At 42.7% G+C, this 21,249-nt stretch overlaps 1 protein-coding gene across 1 annotated transcript in view; it reads right to left on the bottom strand.

Annotated features, from left to right (window-relative positions):
* Nucleotides 1–1,045: 1,045 nt before the first annotated feature.
* BEND7 (BEN domain containing 7) overlaps nt 1,046–21,249 on the bottom strand; it is a 46,251-nt gene continuing 26,047 nt past the window's right edge. Inside the window, exons 6-9 of the mRNA XM_082280790.1 lie at nt 20,571–20,796; nt 15,645–15,764; nt 7,692–7,742; nt 1,046–2,961 (exon numbers count right to left, since the gene is read on the bottom strand). Of these exons, the coding sequence (XP_082136916.1) occupies nt 2,900–2,961; nt 7,692–7,742; nt 15,645–15,764; nt 20,571–20,796 (459 nt within the window). The 3' untranslated portion in view covers nt 1,046–2,899. The remainder of the gene's footprint in view (nt 2,962–7,691; nt 7,743–15,644; nt 15,765–20,570; nt 20,797–21,249) is intronic.

Genomic DNA, 21,249 nt, shown 5'->3' with positions numbered 1-21,249 from the left:
TGAGGAGCAGCTGAGGGAGCTGGCAGGGCTCAGCCCAGAGAAAAGGAGACCTTAGAGCAGCTTTTCAGTACTTAAAGGGGGCTTGTAAGAAAGACAAAGAGGACTTTTTACTAGAGGCTGTAGGGACAGGACAAGGGGCAACAGTTTTAAACTAAAAGAGGGTAGATTTACATGAGATATTAAGAAAAAAATATTTACAATGAGGTTGGTGAGGCTCTGTAACAGGTTGCCCAGAGAAGCTGTGGATGCTCCATCCCTGGAAGTGTTCAAGACCAGTTTGGACAGGGCTTTGGCCAACCTCATCTTGTGCAAGATGTCCCTGCCCATTTTAAACATCCCTTCTAACCTAAACCATTTTGCAATCTGTGACCAAGATGCTCTCTCAGCACTACCCAGAGGGGAGGGCCTGCACTGGCCCCTGTCATGCCACACAGATGCAGGATGTGCACCAGGCTTCAGCTGGTCCGGGCAGCCACTGAAATGTGAAGGAAGCTCTTGTTGGGACTTTTTACCAGCAGTGTCTCCATAGTGCTCCTTGTATAAAGCCAAGAAGGTGTGGTGAGCCGCTGCTTCACTTCACTGGCTCCTTGGAATTGATGGAAGATTACCAGGAACATGTTTTTGCAGGAAGTATCTTCTAAGGCTGCACATTTGATGAGGGTGTGATAATGAATTACCAAGCATATTTCTTTGCAGCTACTCCAAACTATGAGTATTGGTTTGTCCTTCCTGTGTGTTGTTTCCATAGAAGCAGAGCTTAACCTTTTAAGTGCAGATTATAAAGGCACCTAATTCAATTAAAATTAGACTTCAAGCATATCAGTACTTAATACTCAAGAGTTATTACGCGATTGGATATAGATGTTGTTGTGATTGGCAAGGCAGTGTGGTTTCTGGCTGAGCCAGCTGGAAAAATAGTATTGTGGTGGTAACTTTAGGGCTTTCCTATGTGTAGCCCACTGGTTGCAAGGTAATTCCTCTAAAATATGGGAATCCAGCACAGAACACAGGAACACACATGCAATTAAAGTTATTTATTGTAGGTTTTCTTTTCTGAACTGACAAAGAGGATTTCCCAGAGATCGGTAACACGACACAATGTTATACACCATTTCACAACTAGTCCCTTGTCGCTTTATTAAGAACATAGTAATTTAAAAATATCTAAATATTTACATATTAATAAAACATATATACAGAAGATTGAGACATTTTTACCTAAATATGGAATGATTTTTTTTTTCTTCTCTCTAATAAACCCTATAAAAAGATTTCTGAAGAAAGTCTGAACAGTAGTCACAGTAAGTAAACACAAACGCAATCTTCCAAATTTACAAAATGCAGATTTCATTGCTGAAGGGTTACAACACAACGGACTGGTGCCCCCTGCCCAATGCAGGCAACTCCAAGCCATGAAGGAAGGAAAGACTTAAAATTTAAGGTTTGCAGTGCACATTCAATCTATTCCACAGTTTCAGAGAGATCATGGTCATTCCTAAAAGTCCATGGAAGGTGGGTAGGGAAGGGCTGGGAGCCTGGTTTCTCAGGCGCCAAGAGAACAAACCGTTCATGTTGGCTTCAGTGTTATTTGTGGGTATTCCGTGACACCTGAGAAACAGGCTTTAGGATTGTTAAAAAAAGAGGTGTTGAGTATTTTGAAAACCATCCCACTCTGTAATAGCACTTCTGTTGAGACACTCAAAGGCCAAATAGTTTCCAAAAAAAAAAAAAAAGTACCTAAGATAAGGTACACACAAGGAAAGGAAACACAATGGCAAAGGCTCTAGCAAGCTCTCCCTTGAATTGCAGGAAACGTGCTCAAACTGCCTGGTGATCGATAGGTGTTGCAGGTAAGACCTTCAAGATTTCTTCGCAACATTTTTAAAGTGAATTTAGTGCTGATGAAAGGTGCAGAAGTGAAGGTTTTCAGGGAGGGCTGCACACAGTTTTACCTTAGCCCTGACCTGAAAGGACTGACCCTTTCAGTGTCTAAGAGGGTAGTGCAATTTCTCGATCGATTCACTAGTCTTAACTGCTGAGATATCAATACAGTGCCAGTTGAAAGGTGACTTTTTTTTTTTAAATAGGTGAGTATTGTTGCCAAGGACAGTGGTTGAAAAATCACAGTGAGCAGACCCTCTTTTTGGATATTAGAAAATTAATACATTTTGAGATTGAGGTGGCAGAACAAGCTGGGGGCTACAGTGAGAGGAAAATGACCACCTCCAGCAATCTGCACTACAAATACGCTCAAGAGCCATTCCACTAGGGCCACATAAGGTAAATTGTTTGAGGACTAGCTTCTCTTCTCTATAACTAGGAAACTGCTGAGAGAAATCCTGCTTTGTTTCCTCCTAAATCCAGTAAGGACTTTTTAATCAGAGCTGTGTGCGACTGGTCATTGGTACCACAGCAGCCAGGAAAGGAAAAGTGGGTTTGCAGAAGCAAAGAGCTTCACCAAATCGGATGTTCATCAAGCCCCCACAGTTCATGGTGGAGAGAGAGGCCACCCTGGTCCCTGGGGACAGGAAGTCACCACTTCTGCATGGTTTAAGATGAAACACTGCTGGCAAGCATACAATCATGTGGAAAAATACAGTCAAGGAGGAGAAACATAGGCAAGAGAATGACCTCAGAGTGGATACCCGCTAATTCGGTAACGCATTGGATGCGGAGGGAAATCATCCTTAATTAAGATGAAGAGCAGTGAAGCGATCTGGTGGTTTCATTACTTGAGGTTACATGGAAAATGTGTGGAAACAACATAGACTTGTAAGAAAAACTGTACGGATGCCCATGTCTTGTGGTGCACTGAAGTTCTCGTGCTGAGCTTGCGGGAACATTACTCAAAGGAGAGGATGTTTCTATCCGCTAATAACACTGATGCAGGATGTGAAATTCAAACTGAAAAATCTGGGTTTGCATCTATCAGATGGTCTGTTGTGGTGTCGAAAAGGTTACCTGAAAGGAGAAAGAGTTTGAAGGAATCAGTTAAAAAAATGTAAGAATTAGTGATATCAGTAATTTGCAACAAAAAATTTAGTATTTTAGAATTATGGAAATTATGTATTTGAATTTTAACTTTAATTAGTGATGGGGCTGAACTGCTGGTGTGCACACAGGCAGCGCTGCTGAATTCCATTTAGAGGCAGAGCTCAATTGGCTAAAGAAAAGCAAATTAAATAGATTTTTTTGAATACAAAATTTGCCAGCCAAGTTTTTCACACAACATAGAGTGCAGCCCACTTCAGTGTAAAGCGCTGCATTAGTCTTCAGCACAAACTGCACTGCGACGCTCACCCCTTTGAAGTTACGGTTCTGAAGAAGTGAAAAAAGCACCCCATGAATTTTAAACCTTGAGTACATACTTTAGGATCTTATTTGGTAAAAACCCCCACCACTCCACAGCAGTCTAAATGTATATAGGAGAAAAAAAATATATACACACCCCCCTCCCCCATAAAAGGTGCACGGTATGATTATATCCATTCTTTTTTAAAGCACTTTAAGAATGTGCTTTTTCTAAACAGAACAATGAAAAGATGGACAGAAGAATTATGACAAGAGCGCTAAGAACACAGGGCAAACAGAAGACATACATCAATCAGCCTGAGAGGCAAATACACCTCAATGAAAAGGGAAGACATACAATCATGCATTGAAAGGATAAAGATTTATATTACAATAAAGGATTTATATTTAAGGTTTCGGGAAAGGTTTTTTTATTTTTTTTTCAAGTTTCGTTTTCTTGATATTGTATTTCAAGAGAAAAGGAGACAACCTATATAGAATTGGATTGTTGCTGTTTTCTTATCATCTATTTCTTTACCAAGAGATTGCTCTCATCTTTTCACAAAGCTGTATCACCCCTAGACCTGAGGATTGGGATGTTAGTGTTTCAGCTTCCGTTAGGGATATCAAAATTCTTTCTCATCTTGAAATTAACCCCAGAGTGGAGAAACTACACAAACTCTCAGCATGGCTGTGGTCCAAAGCAGGAGTAAGGAGTGCTGCCTCATGGTCCTATATCTGCCTACATCTTTCCAATCCAATTTTCAATATGAGGATTCAAAAAAGGGTGTTGCAGCTGGCTTACATTTGTTCCCACATGCAGAATTTATGGGTTATGCCTTCCTTTTGTTTTTCTTTTAAACCACAAAATCCTGACACCTTGTGTAAATTGTACACTGAAATAAGATGAGCCTTTTCACAATACCAACTTGCATAGAAAGACTCTAAAAGCTGCCACATCCTCATCCCGATAAAGATCTATCTCACACCCTCCAGGTATCCTGTATCACCAAGAAACTAATTAGCCTTTCCACTGAGCCCACGATAATTACCCCCCCAGCTGTCTGATCTGTCTCAGCTCAGGTCTGGACACAGCCTGCAGCTTTGGGTAGGTGCAAAAACTGGAGCTCTCCAAGACCTGAGCTTTGATAACATTTGTTAGAGAAAGTTCTTCTAGTATTTTCTTGAGATTTATCTGTCAATGCACCAAAGTTCCCAGCAAGTTTAACTGCCACAGTTCTTCCAATTTACTTTAAACACCATTCAATCAAGAGCCTTTAAAGCCAAGGCCCTCTTAGTGTAGAGGGTGATTTTAACACAGGAGCATAATTTCTGCTCAGGAGTGCTAAAATATAATTGGGAAAAATGTCATCCATAGATTTATGAGGATGTACTAGCTTCATTTTTTAACCAGGCTTTTGAGTTCCAAAAGAGGTTTCTGAAAACAAAACATCCCCTGCTCTCCTCAAAGCCCAGGACCTCGTTAGTTGTGGGCACAGTGGGAGCTGGTTCAGACCTGGCTGTGGGTACTGGCAGCAATTAACTGCACTCAGAGCCTGGTCCTGCTGGCACCAAAGGAGAGACACCTCCAAACATGACTGCAGCTGACCTGGCCTTCCCTCTGGAAGGAACTCTCTTCCCACCAATGATGGAGAGAGCTGAGAGCAACCACACCTCTGACTGAGGTGTCCCAAAGGAAGTGTCAGCCAGACGCTGTGATCCAGGCTGAGACATTTCAGCATTGCTAGTCCACATATACCAGAGCTTGTTCATAATGTCATCGGTGTCTCAGGCAGGACTGACAGAGCTGGAAAGGCAGATTAAAGGCATCTGAGTTTTCCCTTGGTTTTTGGCACCAATGCTTACCACTGATTCAAGTAATTCTCTCTGGGTGCTTTTGCTTTAGAGTTTGTTCAGTTATTGAAGATCAAGAGAGCAACTGTTCATGCATAGCTCCTGTACCCTGTCTTTTCTCCCCATCCAGTTTCCTGCAAGATCCCCTCAAGCAACCCAATTCACTCTGGTTTTATTATACCAAAGCACCAGGTTAACCACTGATCACAGAATTACAGGATCATTCAGGTTGGAAAAGATACTTAAGATCCTGCACCAATAACCATATCCCCAAGTACCACACCTACACATCTTTCAAATACCTCCCAGGATGGTGACTCCACCACTTCCCTGGGCAGCCTGTTCCAGTGCTTGACAACACTCTTGGGGAAGAAATTTTTCCTAATACCTGAGGCCATGATTTACCTGATATTAGCTGTCATCTGCAACCAAGGCCCATTGCATGAGGCACTGTACAAACACACAGTCAGAGAGACTTTTCCCCAAAGATTTTTCAAGCTACACAGAGAAGAGAGCTGAATAAATTACACGCAGACTCTCTTTAAAGAATCTGTCAGTAACACCCCTTTGTAAAACCAGCTGTGCTAAAACAGGGAAAGACCCCTGTAAGTCATATTCCACCTCTTTTGCTACATTCCTTGATAGAAAGCACCTATATTTTGTCTCTATCTCATAATTACTGTCATTATACTGTCTGTGTATCACTTTAAATAATCTGCTTCCAACAACAGTATGATATTACACAGATATGTCCTATAAGGAGGCACTGGCACACATATAATAATGGGTGTGAGTCAAACTCTTGGCTCACAGCCTGTGAGCATCACCTCCCCCCAATGCAAACTGCAGCATGGTTTATTTAGGCATCCTTCCACAGATAGTGTGGAGCAGTACACATCACACACAAGCATTTCAGCTCAAAAGCTGCATGCATGGATGCTCAAAGGTGTACAAGCAAGCAGACCACAATGGTGATCTGCAGTGGAGTGGAAAGGGAGTTGCCTTCTCCACCACAACCATCTCAACACACTCATTTCCATCCCTGATGTACAACCTGAGTAGAGACTACAGAAACTGTGCTCCAAGAAACTTACAGCGAACTGTTAATTCTGCTCCTTAATGTGATTACCGGAGCAATGAAAAGATAACACGACATCACATTAACAACCTTTATTAGGGTCCTCTTGCAGTGGAATTGCTTTCCTCCCTGATAAAGGAAACCAACAGGATGTCACTTGGAAGGGACCTTTTAATGCAGAGCTTCCTGCATCTTTCATCACAGCCGTACCCTGAAATATTATTCAGCGGCTGGCCAGGAAAGCAGGACAGCGGCTCCCAGGCAGCGCGTGCTCCCAGCCCCCCTTGGGTCCATGCCAGAACCAGACTATAGCTGCTTGTCCTCCCTCCTGCTCTGCTGGTCCTATTCCTTAGTAACTGCACGTGCTCCGACAGCGCTCCACGGCTGGCAGCTGCTGCTCCAGCACACAGCAGCGGGGTGTGAAAGCTCCTTCTCCAGCCCTTATGCAAGAGAGATTAGGGAGTCCTGGCACAGGAGACAGATGCTGTGATGGTCACCAGTAGTCTCCCATCCTCCCCACAGCTGTCAGGTACTGTGTGATGTGCTCAGAAGCCCAGTACCAGCCCTGTCCTGCTCTTCACAGCAATGGCACTGCTGATCTCCAGCCACCCTTTGTTGTTAAATGAAATAATACAAAACCGCACTATAATCAATGACATTACTTGTCTGCCCAAGATCCTCCCTCCTTTTGATTTGGCTTTGGGGATAAGAAGCAGCATCTCAGTGACATTATAGACTCTGAAATGCAGGGAAATGACCATCTCCCCAGACTCTGGCCCCACTGGATTTTCAGAGGATGGCAGCTCAGCTCCTACCATCACGGCACCTGCTGATGGACCAACTCTTAATGGGAGGGTGCTTCAAATTTCAGTCTCAGTCTGGTGAGACTGGTGATTTCAACGTCAAATTCAACAGTGTGGAAAAATGTTATTTCCCAGTCTACACAGCTGCACAGACTAGCTGCTGTATAGCAACTGTCAGGCGTTTAAGGCAGGGTGGCTGCACTTCAAGAATAAGTAAACTAGCACTTAACTAGCGTGTAAATATGTCTACAATCCTTCTCTGAGCCCAAGATATTATTGCTAATACCTCAGACAACTCAATAGATGTGACACTACAAATTATTGTGTTTGTCCCTACCAATAACTCTGTTAAGAGATAAAAAATACTCCCAGAAATATCAGGGATAAGCACAAGTCCCTATCTGGCATAAGTGTAACTTACGGGCGTTATTAGCTTAGCTGCTCCCATGGACCTTGACGTTTTATGAATATGAAATTGAGGGAAAATTTGTAAGATTGTGATGCATTTGTTTTTTAACACAGACCATTCAAAACTTTAGATAGCAGAGTCCTGTGTGCAATTACCCAGCTGTACATGGCAAGTCAGGATTATTGAAAAGTGCTTCTGTGCCATAAATAAACAAAAACACATATGGGAGACTGATAAAAATTTTAATGCATTTTACCTGTTTGTAGTAGAGAAATGTCCGGCTTCTCATCACAGTCAGTTGCCTCTGCTGATTACAAATATAAACAAGAAATCTCATTACTTTTACTGAATAAGGGAATGCAATTAAAAAGCTACAGACTGTAAAGTGATTTTGCATTTTCTATCTACTTTCCTCAGCTGCAATTTACAAGTGCTCAGTTAAAAACTCACTGCTTGGAGGAAAAGGTCATACAATAAAAATGCAAACTCAGAAGTGGGAGTTGGGTATTAAGAAGCAATTGTGCCAGCAACGGGATGGAGTAACACTTGCTCTTTTTACGGTTTCAGGATATCTGTATGATAAAAGGAGTTGTGATCATCTGATAAAGTCACAAGAAAAGTCTCGGAGGAAGAGCCTTGCAGGCTGGAACTCCACCCTCCGACAGTCATCTGATGCCTGCAGGGAAAGGAACACTCCCATTTGTGCACCCAAACTTCCCGTGACCACAGGCAAGCTCATTTTGCAGGGGACAGATTTACTAGGGCAAAGTGTCTTCAAAGATGCAGGTTGGTGCCCAGTGTAATTAAAAAAGCATGTGACCACGCTGGCAATTACCATGTATATGCACACGTGCTTTCAACCCACAGTTTATGCAAGAGCATTTGACTTAATTTGGCCCACGGTGAAGGGAGGCTAAAAGCCTAATTTGTTCATTTTGTATTTGCCAGAGGCCAAGGGAATGCACAGGCATAGCTTGTCTCATTCAGCAGATGTGCAGGGACTTGTTAGGCTGTAGTACCTAGAATGTGCATGTGAACCCTGAGTAAATCAAAGGTGTGTAACAGGAAATCAGTGTCTAACCTACACAAGCCGTACTCAAAATCCTATTACCTTTGTCTTTTGTCACTGCAGCATGATATTTAAGGCCTTTGAAGTGCAATAAGATATTTGAAGGCACTTCAGCAAATGAGGTGTGGTCATACAGGACAAGCCCATTATCACTGAATCATAGAATAGTTTGGGTTGGAAGGGACCTTAAAGGTCACCCAGTCCAACCCTCCTAAAATCAGCAGGGAGAGAGCTTCAACTAGAACAGGTTGCTCAGAGCCCTGACCTTGAATAATTCCAGGCATGGGGCATCCACCATCTCTCTGAGCAGCCTGTGCCAGTGTTTCACCACCCTTGCTGTAAAAAATTCTTCCTTATATCTAATCTAAATCAGTGGTCTTTTAGTTTAAAATGGTCACCCCTTGTCCTATGAACTACATTGTACAAGGTCAGTGTGGTGGATATATATCTACTCACATCCATGCACTCCACAATATCCACAGGCATCAAAACCAAGGCTGCAGATGCACTAAGCAACTCAGTTCACTTCCCACTTGGAACTAAGCTAACTGTCCTGATCACCTTCATCATGAGGATGTTGAGTTGTTGCCCTCATGATGATAATGTCCAATCCAGCTCCTAATCTACATTAGTTTTCTCATATAATCCATCAACCCTTGTCTATCCATCCCTGGACCAAGAGACTGCTGTGCCTCCCACATGCCTGGATGTCAGGTTAGTTTTTAGCTATATTCTCTCAGTTCTGCAAAATTAACTCAACCAAAAAAACCATAAACAAACAAAAAACCCTAGTACCAGGCTTCTTTCCTGGTTTAAATGCAGAGCTCTGACAAGTTCGTGGCACAGACTGCAAGTGACTCGGTGCCTTTTTCTGCTTTCTGTGAGAAGGTGACACCCTGAGCAGAAACAAATCCAGTGCTTGGTACAGCTCACTGTGAAAACCCTGAATTTTGGAAGGGACAAGTGGCTCACTAAGTGGGAGAGGTCACCTAGGCTGGTTTGAATCTGGACCAGACTCTCAGTGATGGAAGGACTGGATATGCAAGGGAGGAGACAGCATGGTGCAATGATAAGCTGAGACTCAGCCAATGGGATACACATAGCTTAAAAAATTGGGAGTGTCAGTCTGAGGCCAACTTCTAGTAATGCTGTGAAGAACTACCTGCACCCGGTGATTCTGTGGCACAGCAACTCCGTATACAAGAGACAAAGCTGCATCTGGCCCCTTGGGTAGAAGGACCCAAGCTATGAAAATAGGGGAAGCCAGATCTGAGTGTTGGCAATGGACTGGAGAGCCTTCCCTCTATGAATATCAGGGGTGGTGCCAACAGGCTGCCCACTGTAGTGACAGTTTTTATAGAAATCTCTGCAGCAGCTCCTAAAGTAGCTCCAGAGATGTGGTCATCTTTCTACCTAACTGCTCTTCTTACACCTGGCTAACAGTGAACCCAGAGGAAGGCAGTAACACAGAAACAAATGTAAGCAAGGAACTTTCAGAAGATAAGGACTTGAGTCTCCATCTCTGCAGAACCAGAAGTTACCTGGCAATTTTAATCTGGCAGAAGGACTGATAGATGAGGTTCAGCTCTCCATCAATTGTTCCAGGCTTGTTTCTCATGCCAGCACAAATGTTTATACAGTCACCAAGATCAGATCCAGTTAAAAACTGACAACATGGCCACAGGAATGCATGTGGCAGTGCCAGAAAGGGAGTGGGAGCACAGCAGATGCCCAGAGAGCTACTCACTCTTCTCAGCAGCTGCCAGGATTTGTTTTATGAAACTGGATGTGTAACTGCAGCTCCAGGTGAAGTACAATACAGGGGAATGACAAACACCTCGACCTCCTAACATGGATATAAACCATCAGCCTCTCACATGTCATTCCAAAAAGGAAGGATGGTTTGCCTTCACAACCACACCCCACAGACTGCCAGCCAAACCTCACTTTGTCTTGAGCCAGCTTGCAAGACAAGGCAAGCAGGAAGAGAGCCTACTGTGGGAACTCAGAGCCTCTTCTCTGTCCTTTGCTTAGATAGAGTGCAGCAACTCTTGCAAAACAATCCTGGTAGTCATTTCCTTAGATTCCCCCCAAACTGTGCAGCTTCTCAGGTACAGGTCTGTCTGTTAAGTGTACACTTGCTGCTTTGCTCCTTGGACAGAAGTACACACGTGCTCAGGGCTGGGAAGTTAAATACAGCAGTTACTATTTTAATATATCTAAAATACTGGCTGCAAACCCACTGTACCACATGCTGGACTTCATTCTACATCCTTCCTGGCCCTGTGTGTATTGCTAAGCAAAAATCAACCCAGTCTCTTGTAGCATGTAGTCAAAAGCACAAACCAGGGAATCAGGAGGATGAAGAAAACCAGAAAGAAGAAAAAAACCTCACACAAAACAATGGAAGCAGCAGTTTGAGCAAGGACTTGGGAGAAAAGGCATACTACCAGGAAAAAAAAAACCACAATTTTTTTTCCTTCTTCCCCCCTATTTTACAATGCAACAAAGTAATGTAATTTTAAGCAACAATTCAAGGATGAAACATCATGGCATGCAAGTTATTTAAATGAATCCTGCCTGAACATTTTCAGCATGTTTTCCAAAATTGCTGTATTTTCCTCTAAGGAGTCAGGCAGTCCAAAGGTTCCAGGTTGTGCACAAAGTAATCACTTGGCATGAACAGCTCCTAGCCTGCATACTGTGGCAGTGTTAGAACAGAATCACAGAATATCCTGAGCTGGAAGGGATCCACAAGGATCATCCAAGTCCAGCTCCTGGCCCTGCACAGGACAGCCCCAGGAATCCTACCCTGTGGTAATTTACATATTACTCTTATTACATATTACCCCACAGCATCAGCTTTCCCATGGACAGCCGCTATGGAATAATGGCTCATGGGCTCTTCAAAACATAAAAAGGGAGGAAGAACTTGCTGTGGGAGATGTGTGAACCCTGACCTGCTGCTTATTAATGGATGGAGAGTTTAGTAATCAAAAGGCTCGAATGCAGTGTGTGCACAGAGGTGACAGGAACAGCCAGTCAGCTCCCTCTGATTTTACCCGCTTTAAGATCGCTGTGATAATGGCTGACTGTGTCCCTCTGTGCTGCCACTGGCAAGGCCACCAGACACCTGCTCATGGTCTCTTTTGCAGGGTGAAGAGACCACGCTGGGGCAAGTCCGGCACCGTAAATTATGAGGCAATTTGCATTGTAATTCACACTGCCTTAAGAGAAAAAACCTATGCACATCCATTTCCTTTGACTTCTTCCCTTTCCGGGCAACTTTGCATCCCATCCCATCCACTAAAACGGTTCAGCTTCTCTTCTGGGAGAAGACAGACCTGGCATTATGAAGCTGTGCTCCACTATGCTCTGCTGTTGGCATGACATGGGACCAGTAGTCAAGGCTGAAGAATATTATCATACTCTTTAATTTTAATTATAACATCTGTTTGCAACATTAACCTCGTAGTCTCTTCTCCCCTTTGTGACAGCTAACTTGTGAAATTTTGAAAAGACTGAACAAGGCCAATAAAAATTTAATGGCAGTGGCAGCTTTATTCTCAGATCTAACAAATAAAAAAAACCTTATCCAAGTCTCAGATCTCAAGCAATAATCTAAAAGAACTAAGAAAAAGCTGAAGCTAAATAAATAAATAAATAAATAAATAGAATATTCCCAGCTATGAAAAATATTCTCATTGATTCAGAACATAAACGAATTTTTATTTGGCTTAGGATAACAACTTTTCAAAATCTACACGGGGGAACTATTTTCTAGAAAGCAGAATTTTAAAGTGTTTTTTTTGATTAGCTTTTGAAATAAGGAGCTTTTTCAGTCCCTAATTCTAGGAGATGAGTCAAACATGATAAATAAGGTTGAAGCTGGGCAGCATCTATGATCCAGTGATGATAATTTTATTTAATTTGGAAATACTCATGGACTACACTCTATAGAAGGGGCTACAAAAGCAGATCCACCCCAATTGTTTGATAGAATTCTCTGAAATTATTAATGTAATTGAAAGATAGAGCAGGATTTATGTTTTCAGACTGAAATAATGTTTCACAGGATAAAGTGGAGAGGGCTGCTCATGAATGCAGTGTCTTACTGTCTGGTTTGAAATGAAAAACTCATCAGAGGATGTACTGAATGGCTTGGGGGAAGGCAAGCAGGATGAGAAGCCCACCCCTCCTCTTAAATACTTCTGCTGTTAAAATTTAGCCCAACATAGTGCTGACTAAAAAGTTGTCTTGTGACCTCTGAAATAAATGGATCATCTTAAGCTTTCTCCATATACAGCCTGTGCATTATGACAAACCAGGAACTGATGTAGATAAATAATGTGATCAAGCAGCAGGGAGACACATTGGCTCAGAAAGTTTTGGGTGAAGTTAGACTAATGCTGCCTCAGATTTGTTCTTTGGGCACCTTACTCTACTGACCACAGGCAGACTGGAAGAGCTCAAGAGCTCAGCCAGAAGAGTGATGAATCCCACATCTCAGTGGCTGCAAGTCCCATAGTTTTAAGATACTTAAAAACCAAGTTTTACAACATGAAGACCTGGAAGAGCTTCTCCCTCCATGTCTGCCCTCCCCTCCTGTTTTGGTCCCTGTAAATTACACATGATTTTGGTATGGTTTAACAATGAATAGATAAATTGTGCATAATTCCAACATCACCAGTTCTATATTGGGATAAAGCTGCTGAGGGCTGAGACTATGCTACCACACACCACAACATCCTTCCCTTGGTCCTACAGACCTCCCCAAGCATCTCTTAACAGCCATTGCTGGACACAAAATACGGGAATAGATGGATCTGTTGCTTGGTCAGCTCTAGATTCCTTACATCAGAAGCTCACAGTTGTAGCATAAAATTACTAACAAACCTTATTTCAACATCCTGAAGACTGTCCTGCAACCAGCTCTCTGCTCCTGCCTCTCCACTCCCATCTACTGTTTTGCTCTCACAAAGGCCTGGGAAACCTCTTTGATTCAGTGCAAGGTCAGGTTGGGCTAGTTACAGCCACCAGAGAAGATGGCAGTGGATGGAAAGGTGCAAGTGGCCACAGTGGTGTGTTCAGCCACTCCTGACACACTGAAAACAGCATGTCCGCCTGTGGCCACATCAGAGAGAAACTGGGGCACTTCAGGGACTGGCCAGTAAACAGCACAAAAAAAGAGCTTTTCTACCAATCTAGTATTGTGCAGGGTTTTTTTTCAACAAATACATACATGTGAACAAGTTACCTTTCCTAGGCAGCACAGACAGGGGAGCCTATCTGATTCTGGCACACTACTCAGCTTCACTTATTCTCCTTCATAGTCTTGCTAGCTTAAATACAATATCCTCTGCTTAGATTCTCCCATCCTGAGCAAGGACCAGAGACAGAGGTGGCCCCATTTGAAAAGCAAAAGCTGAACGTCATTGTCATTTTAATTAATATCCTGCAGGGGCATGAAGAAAAGCAAATAAAAAACGATGAAAGAAAATAAAAATCAAAACAAAATTAGGTCAATCCTTTCTCCTGAGGGATCTTCTGCAGTCAACCCAAGGACCCTCTGCTCCCCACATCCTGCACTGCACCCTCCACTTTACTGTAGCCTGACATCCCACTTCCACCCTCCTGTCCTGGGGAGGCTGACAGGCAGCCTTGGAAGGGGCAGAAAGCAATCCTGTTGTACAACACCAGTAATCTGACACTGCCTTTAACAAGATTATCTTGTATCCCTCTGTCCTCCCTCCCCCAACACACACAAGAAACCCTTTTTAAGGCCAGTGCTGGTTTGTTTCTCTACCCTGGGAAGCTTATGCTACCGAATAATCTGCACTTTTTTCCTCCCCCAGTGTTATTTCTGTCTCTGGGTGTTTCTCATTTTCCTCATCTGATGTTTTTCCCTCCCGGCATTAATAACGTTGTGGAGAATGATTTCAGATGCCAGCATAAGCGTGTGTTTCAGAGATGCAGCTTTGGACAGAAAAGGTTGGCTCTGCGAGACAGGGAGATGGAGAGGACATTTCCTGAGGTCTCGCTCACCACCAGGGACCACGGGGTGAGCATCCCCTGTGGAGCCATCAGGTTTCCCATCCCATGGATGTTAACAGGCACTTAATTGTGGTGATGGGCAGAAGGGAAGAGGTGAAAAGGCAGGCAGCTAAATACAGTTAACAGCCAAAGGACTGTGTTTAAGGAGGTAGCACACATGATGTGGCTCAGACAACAGTGTCAGATGTGTGCAGGGAAAGACAGGCAAGAAATACAACCCCGAGAGAGCCTTAAGAAAACTGCAGGATGAGAACAAGGAAGTGAAGCCTCATATGGAGAAAGCCCCTGGTAGTACTGGAGGGATGAAGATGGGAAGGAGACTAGTTATGGTTTACAAGGTAGTTACATGTCTCTTAAACAGTAACATTGCTTTCCCAAGAATCCTACTGGGGATTTCCAGGCTGCACGTTCATGGCTGGAGCTGAGAGCTCACGAGCCGCATGCTGTTGGGGTGAAAGCTCAGCACTGAGCTGCAGGCTGGTCCCAAGCATCTAGGTTATCCCAGCCCAAGCTTTGCAGCTTTACTGCAAAACCCTGCCTAGATTACCTGTCACTGCTGGCAAGCTGCCTCCCACGGTTTGCAGATCGTTGCTGGCACAACCAGGGCGGGTGGTTGGGTTTTCTTTGGTTTCTGTTTAGATTTTTTTTTTGCTGATTCTTTCACAAGGAATGTGAGAAGACTCATCTATTCTTCCAGACACACATAGTTTAGAGGGAAAGGTCAGTTGGGTTACGTCTTAACAGTACAGTGAGTGGCTTGTCAGACCAAATAACACAGAATTAAAAAACTTCTACCTGCAGCCCTGGATGGATCAGCTAATTTAAGGACTTCTGGGAAGAAGAGTTTGGATGCTAAAGGAAAGGAGACAACATTTGAGAAAGACTCCAACTTAACTTGTCTGTAGAGACAGCTCCTAAACCTGCTACCATTCCAAACCCACAGAAACCTGCTAAAGTGTTGAGTTCTAATTTTCACAGCATGAACAAGTACAACTCTGCAGTCAACAGGAAAAACTTCTGTGGATACAAAGGCTCTAAGTTTTTAATCTTACGCTCACATGTTGTTCCTCATTTTTTTATACATACCTGAGCCTCTTTTTAATCGTCTTCTTGCAAGTTTGATTTGATCCTGAAGAATCTGGACCCAGTCCCTAGGACCAGGAAGTTTATCCACATGGTTAGCAGTGCAGTATTTTTCTGTAAAGACTGAAATAAAAAGATACCACCTTTTTGAAACTTGCCACCAGAATGAAGAAAAGGAGACTGGAGAGAATTATAATCAAAATATATGAAATTACTGACTGATCAAAAAGAATTTTAATGGCCAAACATAGGATTGTGAGAATAAAGTGTTTCATGAGTTCATCATTCAGAAGTCATTTGGCTGCATAAATATCACAGTAATGTCATTGTTACTACATATAAAAGCCTGTCCCAATGATCACAGAAAAATAATCGTGTACTTTGAACTGAGTCTCAGATGTGGCAGGCACTTGGAAATGCTGCCTTCCATATGGCATAGGTAGAGAGCTGAAGATCTGGTCATTTGGTGGCCTCTTGGCCAGGTTCCCAAGGCTGCAGGCAACGTGATGAAAAAGTAAAATCCTACCACTGTGGAAATCTCCACAGTTCTTATATTGCCAAACCAGATGGAATAGAATTTTTATAAAGCTACTACAAGAAAAAATAAAAAGCACCGTTATCGAGAAAAAAAGAAATATCCTACAGGTCCAATTTTGTATTTTGTAAAAAAGGTACAGACAGGTTCAACATTATCTTTAAATCCATATTTACAGCAAACCTAACAGTGTTATACCAAAAATACAGAATTATAAATTGAGTGAAACTGATGCAATTGATTTTCATCATGCAACTGAGAGGTGTGCAAAAAATAAACAAGAGCAGAAATAGAAAAAATATTCTTGCTATTGTAAACTTGGTCAGAGATCTCAGAGCCCAGTGTCCTATTACAACTGGCAAACAAAGAGAGAAAGCTAGTCCTAGCTCAAGGGATTTGTAATCCTTGAGAATAAATATCACACAAATGGGACGGGGAAACACACAACAAAAAAATGACATTTTCAGTATTTTTATACATGCACTTTTGAAGCAGCACTACCTGCTAAGTATAAGGGAACCAAAAGTAATCCCCCCCTCTGAACTCCTTCCATGTTAACAGCTTCACAAAACCATGGCAAGGCAGGCATCAGCAACACTTTCCAGTGCAGTCTGATCTGCAAGGACATCAGACCAGCTTAGGGCTGCCCAGAAAAGTCAATACATCCCCACACATTCAGAGTGTCTGATTTGCAACAAACACTGTCTTTCTGAAGGTAGAAATAGTCTTTCCCTTTGGAATCCATATGGTACCTGACACAATAGGAACCTGATAATGACTTGTGACTCCTACTTACTTACTCCTACAACTGCTTAATGTGTGATTAGAGAAATAACAACGTGGACAAAAAGGAATGGAAATGAAACAGCAAGGAGGCAGGAGAATTGGGACCTGCACTTTCTAGTCCACCCAAGATGTATGGTATTAACAAACCCTCTATCACAGAAACATAGACTGGTTTGAATTTAAAGGAGACTTTAAAGATCATCTAGTCCAACCCCACTGCCATGAATAGGGACATCTTGCACTTCATCAGACTGCTGAAAGCCCTGTCCAAGTTTATCTTAAACACTTCCAGGCATGGAGAACCCACAGCTTCTCTGAGCAAACTGTTCCAATGTCTGATTACCATAATCATCCAAAAAAAAAAGACTTCCTAATGGCCAATCTAAATGTACCCTCTTTCAGTTTAAAACCACTGCCTCCTTGTCCTGTCACTACAGGCTTTGGTAAAATATCCATCCTCATCTTTCTTACAAGCCCCCTTTATATATTAAAAGGCCAAAGTAAGGTCTCCTTAGAGCCTTCTTTTCTTGAGGCTGAACCACCTCAAATCTCTCAGCCTGTCTTCATAGCAGAGGTGCTCCAGCCCTCTGACAGTCCTGGTGGCCTCCTCTGGAATTGCTCTAACAGATCCATGTCTTTTCTGCGCTGGGGACCCCAGAGCTGGATGCAGCACTGTATGTGGGGTCTCATCAGAGCAGAGTAGAGGGGCAGAATCATGCCCACAGTTCTTGTGATGCCACCTGGGACACAGTTGACTTTCTGAGCTGTGACATTGCTGGCTCCTATCTAATTTTTTGCCTATCAGTACTGCCAAGTCCTTCTCTGCAGGGCTGCTCTCAATCCCAGCATCCACCACTCTATACTGATACTGGGGATTGCCCTGACCCAGATGCAGGACCTTGCAGTTGGTCTAGTTAAACATCAGGAGGTTCACATGGACCCACTCCTTCAGCCTGCCAAGGTCCTGGATGGCATCCCTTCCCTCCTGTCAACCAACCACACCACTCAGCCTGGTGTCACCTGCAAACTTGCTGAGGGTGCCCTAGAAACCAGTGCCTGTGTCAGTGATGAAAATATTAAATCATATTGGTCCCACTATGGATCCCTGAGGGACACATCACACTTATATCTGAACACAGCTCATTGATTTCTGCTGGGAAGGATTTCACTGGCTGAATTTCTAGTCAACAACACAAAGGAAAAATAACTGTTTCTGACTAGTTTTATTTTTTCATCTTTTTTTTTTTTTCCCCAGTTCTGAGTGAAAGACTCACAAGAGAAGCTGATTGCCCAGGAGAAACACTGCAACTGATTCAACAAGTGCCACTGAATACCCCAAGTCAAAAGAGAGAATTGCTCCCTGGCTAATCATTCTGTTGCAGAAGCATTAAATTACTTGTAAGGACAGCAGTGAAAATGTTTTCAGACAGGAAGAGTGACTTTCAAGCAAACAGTTTTTCCTTTAAATTCTCTGCCCGTTTTTGCCATGAATGTAGCCTTTTGTATCTCTGTCATGGAAAAGGACTAAAAGTGCCACTAAAGGATATCTGGGCACGTGGTAGAGGAATGTCCTAGTGATAATAGTGCAAACAACATGATGTTGTTCTTGCAGAGATTTCATACTGGCTCAGTTATTTATTGGAATAAATGAAACCACAGTGTCTGATAGCCCAGCTCCTTGGAGGGAAGAAGGGTGCTATTGGAGCCAGACTGAATAAAGATCCACAGGACGTCAGACCTTGCCATCTTATTCCATCACAGCTTTTAGGGACAAGCTTCCCTATCAGGGATCAGGCACTAGCATCTGGGCAATACTGGAAATGCCAATGAAGATCAGTTATGGCAGTGGTACCTAGTAGTACCATCCCAGATGAAATTTTTCTGTTGGAACTACAAGTTCCCTCTTTCTTCTCCTAAACTCAAGAGAAGAGGTTAAGCCAAGCCTCAGAATGTGCTCCACTAATACAGTCTTTGCTACTGAGATACATTGCTCTCTGCAGTGGGTACCAGCTGCTATTTTAGTAGTGCTGTTGCATCTACTGTGAAACATTTCTTTTATCAGGTGCTGTTCAAATTAGAGTGGGTTTTTTGAAGTCATTTTGAACTCGTCTTTCTTTCATTTAACTTATTTATTAAAGCTTTTTATGGAACAATGAGATACAGATAGAATTCAGACTCAAATTTTTGCAGATTACTGAGCTCAAGAAAAGAAGGTACAAAACAGTGCTTGTGATTTAAACCTAAATACAAGTATAACTCTAAGAAAGTCTGTCAGCTGCTCTGTAAGATATATTAGGACTATGATGTAGGCACAACATACACTTTGTTGCAGAACTGCACACTTGAGAGGGTCCTCTGAAGGCCTCCAAGCCCAGCCTGCTGCTCAAAGTAGATCTTAATGCTCTGGATTGTGACCAGTCACATTTTGAATAATTCCAGGGATGGAGATCATGCAGCTCCTTGAAGCCCCTATTGTATTGCTCAACCACCCTTATACTGAAAATGCTTCTCCTTATATCAAATTGCAATTTTCCACATGTTCAATGCCTCTTGTGCCTCTGGGAAGATTCTGACTGTATTTCTCCACATCATCCCATTAGGTAGTTGTGAACAGCAGTAAGGTTTCTCCTGAATCATCATCTCTCCAGTTCTCTCAGCCTCCCCTCATCTGGTACTGAAGCAGGGAAGTGCTGAAGTCGTAAGTCTTGGTGGCCCCTCCACTGGACTCAAGCCAGTTTGTCAATGCCTTTCTTTTATGGGGAGAGGGGTCCAAAAGTTGGAACAGAGGTGGTTGCGGAAGATTCTCCTGCCTCCTTTTGCTGCCAATGGACTTAGAGAAGTTCTTCTCATTGCCATGTGCCTCCTAAGTTAGCAATCTGCACCTGAGAACGAGTCACAGCCTCTAAAATAAGCTCCACTCTTAGAGCTTATTTTTGGCCTGTCTTTTGGTAATGTGGGTATTGTCCCTACAATATCAGATTTCAAAATAGAATCCAGTCCAGAATCTCTGGCCTAATACCAGCTCTTTATATGTTGTTGTCACAGAGTTTGAAGGTACATGTGTTCTTCTGGAAGCTAGAAAGCACTGATTGCTAGGAAAAATCACCCAGCAAAAGGTGCTCACACCACAAAATTTGCTCCCCCAAGAGAAGGATCACTGTACTTATGGGCATCAAACTCATCTCATGTCAGTAATATCTTCCTCAATCTCTCCCCAATCCAGCCACCAACTACTGAATAATTTACAGGGCAGACGCAGTCAGATACAGTACAAGACTCAGAACTTTGATTGAAGGGTATCAGTTACACTGTCATTATGTTTTCAAGATTTCTTTGCATCTCTGATATCTGGGGGGAAAAAAAAATTATCTTATACGAACATTGAGTTTCTAACCTTAGAGCCTGACTTCAGAAACCAGGATCACTGGCTTAAAATTAACACAAGCTGTCCCCGTAGAAGCTATTTTTAACAAGTGAATGAAAGGGAATAAAAATAAGACTGCATATTTTAATAGACCTAACACACGTCAGAAATTCTAATCCCCTTGCACTCTTCTTAGCAGAGCATATGTTCTAATTACACATAGGAAAGAAAGCAGAAAATATACCTTTTATTGCACCCACAATATTTTGGTCTAGTCCTTTCCGGTTGTCATTGAGTCCTCTTTTCCTTTTGCCATTTGGTAATGAGTTAGCCAAAGTCTTGTCATCAAAAAATGCACAGACCAGCTTCCTAAAGAGCAGACTTCCTGAGCGAGTGTAGTTTGATAGTATAGAGTCCAGCTGAGATTTCGGCATGAAGACATCAAATCCTTCTGCAAGTTGCACTTCTGGCTACCAAAAGAATACAATACAAATGTTTTAATTAAATGAGCATTCAAAGACATTATTTTACTTCAATCATGCATCTGGCGAGACTTTACAATCACTTCATCAAACCATGAATATTTTCCCAGCTATTCAGGACCACAGCAGCCTAATTCATTGAAATCAAACCCCGTCAGTGAATAAGCACCTTAAAAGGCAAATCAAACAATCACACTCCTTGTCTAGTGTCTGTAAAAGTTAACAATTACTGACATAATTTCTAGGCATACAGCTAACAAAAAGACAAGAGATACCTTTCAGTGTTGGGTAACAACAACAAAGCAGAGGATCATCTCAGAGCAGTGCTCCTAAGCGATGCTTTTTGGACATTTAGCTAACCATTTAATGGACTTGTTTCACTGCCAAATGCTGTGAACGAGTGTGCTGTGGGGCAGCCAGGCACTTCCAAGGAGCACAAAT

The sequence above is a fragment of the Coloeus monedula genome, assembly GCF_965178545.1.
Source record: "Coloeus monedula genome assembly, chromosome: 4".
NCBI classification, from domain to species: Eukaryota; Metazoa; Chordata; class Aves; order Passeriformes; family Corvidae; genus Coloeus; species Coloeus monedula.
The sequence above is the reverse complement of the archived record's forward strand: the minus strand, read 5'-3'. Positions and strand labels throughout refer to the sequence as shown.